General features: G+C 55.9%; 1 protein-coding gene across 25 annotated transcripts in view; it reads right to left on the bottom strand.

Moving 5' to 3' along the window:
• TCF4 (transcription factor 4) overlaps positions 1–13169 on the bottom strand; it is a 203781-nt gene that overhangs the window by 44334 nt on the left and 146278 nt on the right. For 18 of the 25 annotated variants that reach the window (XM_090132430.1, XM_090132429.1, XM_090132431.1 and 15 more), the window contains 6 exons: positions 10592–10697; positions 10383–10516; positions 9121–9253; positions 6509–6576; positions 6100–6178; positions 5734–5810 (listed from right to left, as the gene is read on the bottom strand). In XM_090132430.1, the coding sequence (XP_089988556.1) occupies positions 5734–5810; positions 6100–6178; positions 6509–6576; positions 9121–9253; positions 10383–10516; positions 10592–10697 (597 nt within the window). The remainder of the gene's footprint in view (positions 1–5733; positions 5811–6099; positions 6179–6508; positions 6577–9120; positions 9254–10382; positions 10517–10591; positions 10698–13169) is intronic. The other 7 variants (XM_090132428.1, XM_090132424.1, XM_090132425.1 and 4 more) reach the window with 2 other exon arrangements.

Raw genomic sequence — 13169 nt, 5'->3', positions numbered from 1 at the left:
CCCATCCTGGATCAAAGACCAGCACCCATCTTCAGCCAACGACCAGCACCCATCCTTGGGTAACAACCAGCACCCATCCTTGGATAACAACCAGCACCCGTATTTAGCCATGAGCAGCACCCATCTTTGGCTAGTGAGCAGCACCCATCCTGGATCAAAGACCAGCACCCATCTTTGGCCAATGAGCAGCACCCATCTTTGGCCAGTGAGCAGCACCCATCATGGATCAAAGACCAGCACCCATCTTTGGCCAGTGAGGAGCACCCATCATGGATCAAAGACCAGCACCCATCTTCAGCCAAACACCAGCACCCAACTTTGGGCAAAAAGCAGCACCCATATTTGGCCAACAAGCAGCACCCATCCTTGGGTAACAACCAGCACCCATATTTAGCCATGAGCAGCACCCATCTTTGGCCAGTGAGGAGCACCCATCTTTGGCCAATGAGCAGCACCCATCCTGGGTCAAGGTCCAGCACCCATCATGGACCAGAGACCAGCACCCATCCTTGGCTACTGACCAGCACCCATCGTTGAGCAACGTGCAGCACCCATCCTGGGTCAACAACCAGCACCCATCTTCAGCCAACGACCAGCACCCATCCTTGGGTAACGAGCAGCACCCATATTTAGCCATGAGCAGCACCCATCTTTGGCTGGTGACGAGCACCCATCCTGGACCAGAGACCAGCACCCATCCTTGGGCAAAAGGCAGCACCCATCCTGAGACAACAAGCAGCACCCATCCTGAGACAACTAGCAGCACCCATCCTGGATGAAAGACCAGCACCCATCCTCGGCCAATGACCAGCACCCATCTTTGGCCACTGACCAGCACCCATCCCGGGTCAACAACCAGCACCCATTTCAGCCAAAGACCAGCACCCATCTTTGGCCAATGAGCAGCACCCATCCTTGGCTGTTGACCAGCACCCAAACTGGGAGAGTGAGAAGCACCCATCCTTGGCCAATGAGCAGCACCCATCCTTGGCCAATGAACAGCACCCATCCGGGACCAAAGAACAGCACCCATCCTGAGCCAGTGACCAGCACCCATTCTTGGCCAGCAACCAGCACCCATCCTAGGCCAGAGATCAGCACCCATCTTTGGCTACTGACCAGCACCCAACCTTGGCTATTAACCAGCACCCAAACAGGGCCAGTGAGGAGCACCCATCCTGGGTCAGTGACCAGCACCCATCTTCAGCCAACGACCAGCACCCATCCTTGGGTAACAACCAGCACCCATCCTTGGGTAACGAGCAGCACCCGTATTTAGCCATGAGCAGCACCCATCTTTGGCCAGTGAGCAGCACCCATCATGGATCAAAGACCAGCACCCATCTTTGGCCAGTGAGCAGCACCCATCATGGATCAAAGACCAGCACCCATCCTTGGGCAAAAGGCAGCGCCCATCCTGGGTCAAGGTCCAGCACCCATCATGGACCAGAGACCAGCACCCATCCTTGGCTACTGACCAGCACCCATCCTTGAGCAACGTGCAGCACCCATCCTGGGTCAACAACCAGCACCCATCTTCAGCCAACGACCAGCACCCATCCTTGGGTAACGAGCAGCACCCATATTTAGCCATGAGCAGCACCCATCTTTGGCTAGTGAGCAGCACCCATCATGGACCAGAGACCAGCACCCATCCTTGGCTACTGACCAGCACCCATCCTTGAGAAACGTGCAGCACCCATCCTGGGTCAACAACCAGCACCCATCTTCAGCCAACGACCAGCACCCATCCTTGGGTAATGAGCAGCCCCCATATTTAGCCATGAGCAGCACCCATCTTTGGCCAGTGAGCAGCACCCATCATGGACCAGAGACCAGCACCCATCCTTGGCTACTGACCAGCACCCATCCTTGAGAAACGTGCAGCACCCATCCTGGGTCAACAACCAGCACCCATCTTCAGCCAACGACCAGCACCCATCCTTGGGTAATGAGCAGCCCCCATATTTAGCCATGAGCAGCACCCATCTTTGGCCAGTGAGCAGCACCCATCATGGACCAGAGACCAGCACCCATCCTTGGCCAAAGAGCAGCACCCATCTTTGGGTAACAACCACCACCCATCTTCAGCCAACGACCAGCACCCATCCTTGGGTAACGAGCAGCACCCGTATTTAGCCATGAGCAGCACCCATCATGGATCAAAGACCAGCACCCATCTTTGGCCAGTGAGGAGCACCCATCCTGGATCAAAGACCAGCACCCATCTTCAGCCAACGACCAGCACCCATCTTCAGCCAACGACCAGCACCCATCCTTGGGTAACGAGCAGCACCCTTATTTAGCCATGAGCAGCACCCATCTTTGGCTAGTGAGCAGCACCCATCATGGGCCAAATACCAGCACCCATCTTTGGCCAATGAGCAGCACCCATCTTTGGCCAGTGAGTAGCACCCATCATGGGCCAAAGACCAGCACCCATCTTTGGCCCGTGAGCAGCACCCATCCTTGGCCAGAGACCAGCACCCATCCTTGGCTACTGACCAGCACCCATCCTTGAGAAACGTGCAGCACCCATCCTGGGTCAACAACCAGCACCCATCTTCAGCCAACGACCAGCACCCATCCATGGGTAACGAGCAGCACCCGTATTTAGCCATGAGCAGCACCCATCTTTGGCTAGTGAGCAGCACCCATCCTGGATAAAAGACCAGCACCCATCTTTGGCCAATGAGCAGCACCCATCTTTGGCCAGTGAGTAGCACCCATCATGGGCCAAAGACCAGCACCCATCTTTGGCCAGTGAGCAGCACCCATCCTTGGCTACTGACCAGCACCCATCCTTGAGCAATGTGCAGCACCCATCCTGGGTCAACAACCAGCACCCATCTTCAGCCAACGACCAGCACCCACCCTTGGGTAACGAGCAGCACCCGTATTTAGCCATGAGCAGCACCCATCATGGATCAAAGACCAGCACCCATCTTCAGCCAACGACCAGCACCCATCCTTGGGTAACAACCAGCACCCATCCTTGGATAACAACCAGCACCCATATTTAGCCATGAGCAGCACCCATCTTTGGCCAGTGAGCAGCACCCATGATGGACCAGAGACCAGCACCCATCCTTGGCTACTGACCAGCACCCATCCTTGAGCAATGTGCAGCACCCATCCTGGGTGCAAAACCAGCACCCATCTTCAGTCAAAGACCAGCACCCATCCTGGCACAGAGATCAGCACCCATCCTTGGCAAATAAGGAGCACCCATTCTGGGCCAAAGATCATCACCCATCTTTGGCACCCAAGCTGGGCCAGTGAGCAGCACCCATCCTGGGTCAACGAGCAGCACCCATCTTTGGCAAATGACCAGCACCCATCCGTGGTCAATGACAAGCACCCATTTTTGACCAGTGAGCAGCACCCATCTTTGGCAACCAACTGGACCAGAGAACAGCACCCATCCTTAGGCAATGAGCAGCACCCATCCTGGGCCACAGATCAGCACCCATCATGGACCAAAGAACAGCACCCATCCTAGGCCAGAGATCAGCACCCATCTTTGGCTAGTGACCTGCACCCATCCTGAGCCATTCACCGGCACCCATCCTTGGCCAACGACCAGCACCCATCCTTGGCCAAAGAACAGCACCCATCCTTGGGCAACGACCAGCACCCATCCTGGGCTAGTGACCAGCACCCATCTTTGGCTACTGACCAGCACCCATCCTTGGGCAATGACCAGCACCCATCCTGGGCTAGTGACCAGCACCCATCCTTGGCCAGTGACCAGCACCCATCCTGGGCCAGCAACCAGCACCCATCCTGGGCCAAAGAACAGCACCCATCCTTGGGCAACGACCAGCACCCATCCTTGGCCAAAGAACAGCACCCACCCTTGTGTATTCACCAGCACCCAAACTGGGCCAGTGGGAAGCACCCATCCTTGGCCAAAAACCAGCACCCATCCTGGGCTATTGAACAGCACCCATCCTTGGCCAGTGACCAGCACCCATTCTTGGCCAGCAACCAGCACCCATCCTGGGCCAAAGAACAGCACCCATCCTGGGCTAGTGACCAGCACCCATCCTGGGCCAAAGAACAGCACCCATCCTTGGGCAACGACCGGCACCCATTCTGGGCTAGTGACCAGCTCCCATCCTGGGCCAGCAACCAGCACCCATCCTGAGCCAGTGACCAGCACCCATCTTTGGCTACTGACCAGCACCCATCCTGGGCCAGCAACCAGCACCCATCCTGGGCCAGCAACCAGCACCCACACTTAGCCAGGGACCAGCACCCATCCTGGGCCAGCAACCAGCACCCATCCTTGGCCGAAGAACAGCACCCATCCTTGGCTAGTGACCAGCACCCATCCTGGGCTAGTGACCAGCACCCATCCTGGGCCAGTAACCAGCACCCATCCTTGGCCGAAGAACAGCACCCATCCTGAGCCAGTGACCAGCACCCATCCTTGGCTACTGAACTGCACCCTTCCTTAGTAAATGAGCACCCATCCTGGGTCAGTGACCAGCACCCATTCTGGGCCAGTGACCAGCACCCATCCTGGGCCAAAGAACAGCACCCATCCTTGGCTACTGACCAGCACCCATCCTGGGCCAAAGAACAGCACCCATCCTGGGCCAAAGAACAGCACCCATCCTGAGCCAGTGACCATCACCCGACCTTGGCTACTGACCCACACCCATCCTGGGCCAAAGAACAGCACCCATCCTGGGTCAGTGACCAGCACCCATTCTGGGCCAGTGACCAGCACCCATCCTGGGCCAAAGAACAGCACCCATCCTTGGCTACTGAGCAGCACCCATCCTGAGCCAGTGACCATCACCCATCCTTGGCTACTGACCAGCACCCATCCTGGGCCAAAGAACAGCACCCATCCTGGGCCAAAGAACAGCACCCATCCTGAGCCAGTGACCATCACCCGACCTTGGCTACTGACCCACACCCATCCTGGGCCAAAGAACAGCACCCATCCTTGGGCAACGACCAGCACCCATCCTGGGCTAGTGACTAGCACCCATCCTTGGCCAGTTACCAGCACCCATCCTTGGCTACTGAGCAGCACCCATCCTGAGCCAGTGACCATCACCCATCCTTGGCTACTGACCAGCACCCATCCTGGGCCAAAGAACAGCACCCATCCTGGGCCAAAGAACAGCACCCATCCTGGGCCAAAGAACAGCACCCATCCTGAGCCAGTGACCAGCACCCATCCTTGGCCAGTGACCAGCAGCCATCCTTGGCTACTGAGCTGCACCCATCCTGAGTCAGTGACCATCACCCATCCTTGGCTACTGACCCGCACCCATCCTGGGCCAAAGAACAGCACCCATCCTGGGCCAAAGAACAGCACCCATTCTGGGCCAGTGACCAGCACCCATCTTTGGCTACTGAACATCACCCATCCTTGGCTACTGACCCGCACCCATCCTGGGCCACAGATCAGCACCCATCCTTGGCTACTGACCCGCACCCATCACTGGCCAACCTGAAGGCCCCTCACCTCCGCGTCGGACTCGAAAAATCCATCCACCTGCAAGCCCAAATCGGGCTACCGCAAGCCAAAGCTTCGTTTGGAGGCCGGGAAAAGGAGGGACGGGGGGAAAAGGGAAGGAATGGATGAGAAACGGAACAAAAAGGAGATGAAGTCATTCATTAACCGCGAGGAAGAGGAAGAGGAAGTGGAGGAAGAGGAAGCGGAAGTGGAGGAAGAGGAAGAGGAAGAGGAGGTCGTCGATGGCAACGTACCAAAGAGTGTAAGGGACCTTCATAATTGGGAGATGATGACGCTTGACCTCCATTTCTAGACCAAACAGCTGTGCCTGCTAACAGCAAAATCGGAATTACCGTTAGAAAAACACAAAAGGAAAAAAAAAATCAGTGCGATTTCGGCGGCTCGCTTCGATTTTGTCGAGGAAGGGGAGGGAAGGGATGAGGATGAGAGGTGGAAAAGGTGCGAAATCGGCAGCGCGATGGCGTGAATACGAGGGCAATTTTCTCCCCCGCAGCAAAAAAGAAAAAACCCAGCGACGACGACGACGACGTCAACAAAAAAAAAAGGGGGGAAAAAGTGAAAGAAGCTTGGGAAAAAGAGAATTATTTGAAGGACAATACCTGAGAGAGAAGGGGGAGAACCGACAGGAGTTGAAGGATTTGATGGGAAGCTGGTGTTGGTGTGATCTGGAGAATAGATCTTTAATAAGAGACGATAGACGGTTAATTGGGAGGGCAGCGCAAACGGACGCGGGGCTGCGAAATCGGGGGGGGGGAATTGAAATTAAAGCCGCTTTGACGGGCGGACGAGTCGTTAACGAAACTCGTTAAGGGAGACTTTGGAAATGGAGCGTCGAAAAGCTCTCATGAGAACTCAATGGAACCCAGTGTGCCCAGAAAATAACCATGGAGGACCTGGAAGGTCCTTTTTTTCTTTTGGTTTGGTTTTGCTGCTCGTCTTCTCAACCTCCAGGCTCCCAATTCTAATTAAAACGGGCTAATTAGGGTGCTGAAATCAAGAGGTCCTTACAGATGCAAGCGCTTTCCCCAGCGCGTCGCCGGTCTGCGAGCTGCCGGCCGCCCCGCTTCCTCTGTTGGCTGGAAAACAAGAGATCCAGTGTGAAAACAGATGGAAAAACAGAGCACACTTTCACCTTCCAGGACCTTTTCAACTCAACCCATTCATTCCCCTTCAGCACTTTCACCTTCAAGGACCCTTTTAACCCATTTCATCACCTTTCGACCTTCACGCCTTCCAGGACCTTTCAAACCCAACACATATCTTCATCCTTTCACTCTTTCGCCTTCCAGGACCTTTCCAACCCAACACATTCGTTCCCCTTCAGCACTTTCACCTTCAAGGACCCTTTCAACTCATTTCATCACCTTTCAACCTTTAAACCTTCCAGGACCTTTCCAACTCAACCCATTCATTCCCCTTCAGCACTTTCACCTTCAAGGACCCTTTCAACTCATTTCATCACCTTTCGACCTTTAAACCTTCCAGGACCTTTCCAACACAACACATATCATCACCCTTTCATTGTTCCATCTTCCAGGACCTTTCCAACTCAACCCATTCGTTCCCCTTCAGCACTTTCACCTTCAAGGACCCTTTCAATTCATTTCATCACCTTTCAACCTTTAAACCTTCCAGGACCTTTTCAACTCAACCCATTCATTCCCCTTCAGCACTTTCACCTTCAAGGACCCTTTCAACTCATTTCATCACCTTTCGAACTCCACGCCTTCCAGGACCTTTCAAACCCAACACATATCTTCATCCTTTCACTCTTTCGCCTTCCAGGACCTTTCCAACTCAACCCATTCGTTCCCCTTCAGCACTTTCACCTTCAAGGACCCTTTCAACTCATTTCATCACCTTTCGACCTTTAAACCTTCCAGGACCTTTCCAACCCAACCTGTTTAGTCACCTGTTCACTCTTTCACCTTCCAGGACCTTTCCAACTCAACCCACTCGATCCACTTCAGCACTTTCACCTTCAAGGACCCTTTCAACTCATTTCATCACCTTTCGACCTTTAAACCTTCCAGGACCTTTCCAACTCAACCCATTTGTTCCCCTTCAGCTCTTCCACCTTCAAGGACTCTTTCAACTCATTTCATCACCTTCTGACCTTTACACCTTCCAGGACCTTTCCAACTCAACACATTCAATCCCCTTCAGCTCTTCTACCTTCAAGGACCCTTTCAACTCATTTCATCACCCTTTGACCTTCACACCTTCCAGGACCTTTCCAACTCAACACATTCAATCCCCTTCAGCTCTTCCACCTTCAAGGACCCTTTCAACCCATTTCATCACCTTACGACCTTCACCCCTTCCAGGACCTTTCCCACCCCAAACCTTTCAGCCCTTTCACCTTCCAGGACCTTTCCAACCCCAAACCTTTCAGTAACCTTCAGCACTTTCATCTTCCAGGACCTTTCCAACCCCAAACCTTTCAGCCCTTTCCTCTTCCAGGACCTTTCCAACCCCAAATGTTTTCTTAACCTTCAACCTTTTCACCTTCCAGGACCTTTCCAACCCCAAACCTTTCAGCCCTTTCACCTTCCAGGTCCTTCCGAACCCCAAACCTTTCAGCCTTTTCATCTTCCAGGACCTTCCCAACCCCAAACCTTTCAGTAACCTTCAGCTCTTTCACCTTCCAGGACCTTTCCAACCCCAAACCTTTCAGCCCTTTCATCTTCCAGGACCTTTCTAACCCCAAACCTTTCAGCCCTTTCATCTTCCAGGACCTTCCCAACCCCAAACCTTTCAACCTTTTCATCTTCCAGGACCTTTCCCACCCCAAACCTTTCAGCCCTTTCACCTTCCAGGTCCTTCCGAACCCCAAACCTTTGAGTAACCTTCAGCACTTTCACCTTCCAGGACCTTTCCAACCCCAAATCTTCAGCCCTTTCACCTTCCAGGACCTTTCCAACCCCAAACCTTTCAGCCCTTTCATCTTCCAGGACCTTCCCAACCCCAAACCTTTCAGCCCTTTCACCTTCCAGGACCTTCCCAACCCCAAACCTTTCAGCCCTTTCACCTTCCAGGTCCTTCCGAACCCCAAACCTTACAGCCTTTTCATCTTCCGGGACCTTTCTAACCCCAAACCTTTGAGTAACCTCCAGCCCTTTCATCTTCCAGGACCTTCCCAACCCCAAACCTTTTCTTAACCTTCAACCTTTTCACCTTCCAGGACCTTTCCAACCCCAAACCTTTCAGCCCTTTCTTCTTCCAGGACCTTTCCAACCCCAAACCTTTCAGCCCTTTCATCTTCCAGGACCTTTCCAACCCCAAACCTTTTCTTAACCTTCAACCTTTTCACCTTCCAGGACTTTTCCTACCCCAAACCTTTCAGCCCTTTCACCTTCCAGGTCCTTCCGAACCCCAAACCTTACTGCCTTTTCACCTTCCAGGACCTTTCCAACTCAAACCTTCCAACCTTTTCACCTTCCAGGACCTTTCCAACTCAAACCTTCCACCCCTCCTCTACATTTCCAACCCATTCCAACCCATCCGCCCCTCTCAACCCCTTTTATCATCTTCAAGGACCTTTTCAATTCAATCCTCCTTTCCTACCGTTCCGAAAACCATTCGCATATTCGTCCTCATTTGCATAAATTATTCCTCACCCATGATCCCGTCCGTCCCATTGGCTGGAGGGGTGCAGGACGAGGCGCTGTAGTGATTGGTTCCGCTGCGGTGGAAGGTGGACATCGGAGGAAGACTGGAATTGATGTCTGCTGACGAGTGGGATGGGTAGCTCTGCAAAAAGAACCTATCTCAACTACAGACCTTCCAGGACCTTCCCATCCTCACCTTTCCGTCCTTTTATGTATCTTTCAGGACCTGTCCGATTCGCTTTGTTACCCTGTGGTTCTTGAAGCTTTAAGGACCCTTCCAAGCTAAACTTCAAATGGTTCGGTTGCCTTTAAGGACCTTTCCAAACCAACCCGAACACCCAACAACTTTCTAAGCTTCCGGGACCTTCCCAACCTGTTTCATCATCCTTCGTCTCTTTAATCTTCCAGGACCCTCCCACCCCACTAATCATCACCCCTTTCTGACCTTCCAGGACCCTCCCACCCCACTAATCATCACCCCTTTCTGACCTTCAAGGACCCTCCCACCCCACCGCCCACCCCTAACTGACCTTCCAGGACCCTCCCACCCCACTAATCATCACCCCTTTCTGACCTTCCACCGCCCACCCCTTTCTGACCTTCCAGGACCCTCCCACCCCACCGACCTCCCCTTTCTGACCTTCCAGGACCGCCCACCCCTTTCTGACCTTCCAGGACCCTCCCAACCCACTAATCATCACCCCTTTCTGACCTTCCACGACCCACCACCCCTTTCTGACCTTCCAGGACCCTCCCACCCCACTAACCATCACCCCTTTCTGACCTTCCACCGACCACCCCTTTCTGACCTTCCAGGACCCTCCCACCCCCCCGCCCACCCCTTTCTGACCTTCCAGGACCCTCCCACCCCACTAACCATCACCCCTTTCCGACCTTCCAGGACCCTCCCACCCCACTAATGATCCCACCCCACCACCCACCCCTTTCTGACCTTCCAGGACCCTCCCACCCCACCGACCACCCCCTTCTGACCTTCCAGGACCCTCCCACCCTACTAATGATCCCACCCCACCGCCCACCCCTTTCCGACCTTCCAGGACCCTCCCACCCGACTCATCATCACCCCTTTCTGACCTTCCAGGACCCTCCCACCCCACTAATCATCACCCCTTTCCGACCTTCCAGGACCCTCCCACCCCACTAATGATCCCACCCCACCACCCACCCCTTTCTGACCTTCCAGGACCCTCCCACCCCCCCGCCCACCCCTTTGTGCCCTTCCAGGACCCTGCCATGGACCACCCCATTACCAGTCGCTCATGGGGATGCAGGCTGCAGTAGCTGCCGGATTGCGGGAGGTGCGAGGAGTTTCCCAGCATCCCCCCATAACCGGATTGGTTCATCCCAGCACCGGAACTCCACGGATCACCGCTGTGATGCCCATCTGGAAGTCGGAGGAGCTTAATTAACGTCTTAATTAGCGGAAGTTCGTTAGGAAAAAAGAAAGAAAAGGGTTTACCTTGCATGAAGAAGGAGCTGGGAAAAGTGCTGCCTGTTGGTTTGGATGACGGATAACCGGGTGAATCGCGGTTGTAGTCGGCGGTGCTGGCGGAGGGGGCATAAACCTGGGGGTACAATGAAATGGGGGTTTTTTGGGGGTGGGGGGACGAGGGAGGGGGGTTGGATTTGGGGGTTGTTGGAGGATTTGGGGTCAGGACAGAGCTGGGGGTCTTGGAGGTCTTGGGGACCTTGGAGGTCGTGGAGACCTTGGAGGTCTGGGAGGCCTTGGAGGTCTGGGGGACCTTGGAGGACCTGGGGACCTTGGAGGTCTTGGGGGTCTTGGAGGACCTGGGGGTCTTGGAGGTCTGGGAGACCTTGGAGGTCTTGGGGACCTTGGAGGACCTGGGGACCTTGGAGGTCCTGGGGGTCTTGGAGGTCTGGGGGACCTTGGAGGACCTGGGGGTCTTGGAGGACCTGGGGACCTTGGAGGTCTGGGTGACCTTGGAGGTCTTGGGGACCTTGGAGGACCTGGGGACCTTGGAGGTCTGGGAGACCTTGGAGGTCCTGGGGGTCTTGGAGGTCTTGGGGACCTTGGAGATCTTGGGGACCTTGGGGTCTTGGGGACCTTGGAGGACCTGGGGACCTTGGAGGTCTTGGGGACCTTGGGGGTCTGGGAGACCTTGGGGGTCTTGGGGACTTTGGAGGTCCTGGGGGTCTTGGAGGACCTGGGGGTCTTGGAGGTCTTGGGGACCTTGGAGGACCTGCGGGTCTTGGAGGTCTGGGGGACCTTGGAGGACCTGGGGGTCTTGGAGGACCTGGGGACCTTGGAGGTCTTGGGGACCTTGGAGGACGTGGGGACCTTGGAGGTCTTTGGGGTCTTGGAGGACCTGGGGACCTTGGAGGTCGTGGAGACCTTGGAGGTCTTGGGGACCTTGGCGGTCTGGGAGACCTTGGAGGACCTGGGGACCTTGGAGGTCTTGGGGGTCTTGGAGGACCTGGGGACCTTGGAGGTCTTGGGGACTTTGGAGGACCTGGGGACCTTGGAGGTCTTGGGGGTCTTGGAGGACCTGGGGACCTTGGAGGTCTTGGGGACCTTGGAGGACCTGGGGACCTTGGAGGTCTTGGGGACCTTGGAGGACCTGGGGACCTTGGAGGTCGTGGAGACCTTGGAGGTCTTGGGGACCTTGGAGGTCTGGGAGACCTTGGAGGTCTTGGGGACCTTGGAGGACCTGGGGACCTTGGATGTCTGGGAGACCTTGGAGGACCTGGGGACCTTGGAGGTCGTGGGAATCGCAGAGGTCCTGGGGGTCTTGGAGGACCTGGGGACCTTGGAGGTCTTGGGGACCTTGGAGGTCCTGGGGGTCTTGGAGGTCTGGGGGACCTTGGAGGTCTTGGGGGTCTTGGAGGACCTGGGGACCTTGGAGGTCTTGGGGACCTTGGAGGACCTGGGGACCTTGGAGGTCGTGGAGACCTTGGAGGTCTTGGGGACCTTGGGGGTCTGGGAGACCTTGGAGGTCTTGGGGACCTTGGAGGACCTGGGGACCTTGGAGGTCTGGGAGACCTTGGGGGTCTTGGGGACCTTGGAGGTCGTGGGAATCTCAGAGGTCCTGGGTTCTTGGAGGACCTGCGGATCTTGGAGGTCTTGGGGACCTTGGAGGTCCTGGGGGTCTTGGAGGTCTATGAGACCTTGGAGGTCCTGGGGGTCTTGGAGGACCTGGGGACCTTGGAGGTCTTGGGGACCTTGGAGGACCTGGGGACCTTGGAGGTCATGGGAATCTCAGAGGTCCTGGGGGTCTTGGAGGACCTGGGGACCTTGGAGGACCTGGGGACCTTGGATGTCTGGGAGACCTTGGAGGTCTTGGGGACCTTGGAGGTCTTGGGGACCTTGGGGGTCTTGGGGACCTTGGAGGTCCTGGGGGTCTTGGAGGACCTGGGGACCTTGGAGGACCTGGGGACCTTGGAGGTCGTGGAGACCTTGGAGGTCGTGGGAATCGCAGAGGTCCTGGGGGTCTTGGAGGACCTGGGGACCTTGGAGGTCCTGGGGGTCTTGGAGGATCTTGGGAACTTGGAGGTCGTGGGGACCTTTGAGGTCTGCGAGACCTTGGTGGTCTTGGGGACCTTGCAGGTCGTGGAGACCTTGGAGGTCTTGGGGACCTTGGGGGTCTGGGAGACCTTGGAGGTCTTGGGGACCTTGGGGGTCTTGGGGGCCTTGGAGGTCTTGGGGACCTTGGAGGTCGTGGGAATCGCAGAGGTCCTGGGGGTCTTGGAGGACCTGGGGACCTTGGAGGTCGTGGAGACCTTGGAGGATCTTGGGACCTTGGAGGTCATGGAGACCTTGGAGGTCGTGGAGACCTTGGAGGTCCTGGGGGTCTTGGAGGACCTGGGGACCTTGGAGGTCTTGGGGACCTTGGAGGACCTGGAGACCCTGGAGGTCTGGGAGACCTTGGAGGTCCTGGGGGTCTTGGAGGTCTTGGGGACCTTGGAGGTCGTGGAGACCTTGGAGGTCGTGGGAATCGCAGAGGTGCTGGGGGTCTTGGAGGACCTGGGGACCTTGGAGGTCTGGGAGACCTTGGAGGTCCTGGAGACCTTGGAGGTCT

Source organism: Phasianus colchicus, chromosome Z (assembly GCF_987193195.1).
Source record: "Phasianus colchicus chromosome Z, bPhaCol1.hap1.1, whole genome shotgun sequence".
NCBI classification, from domain to species: Eukaryota; Metazoa; Chordata; class Aves; order Galliformes; family Phasianidae; genus Phasianus; species Phasianus colchicus.
The sequence above is the reverse complement of the archived record's forward strand: the minus strand, read 5'-3'. Positions and strand labels throughout refer to the sequence as shown.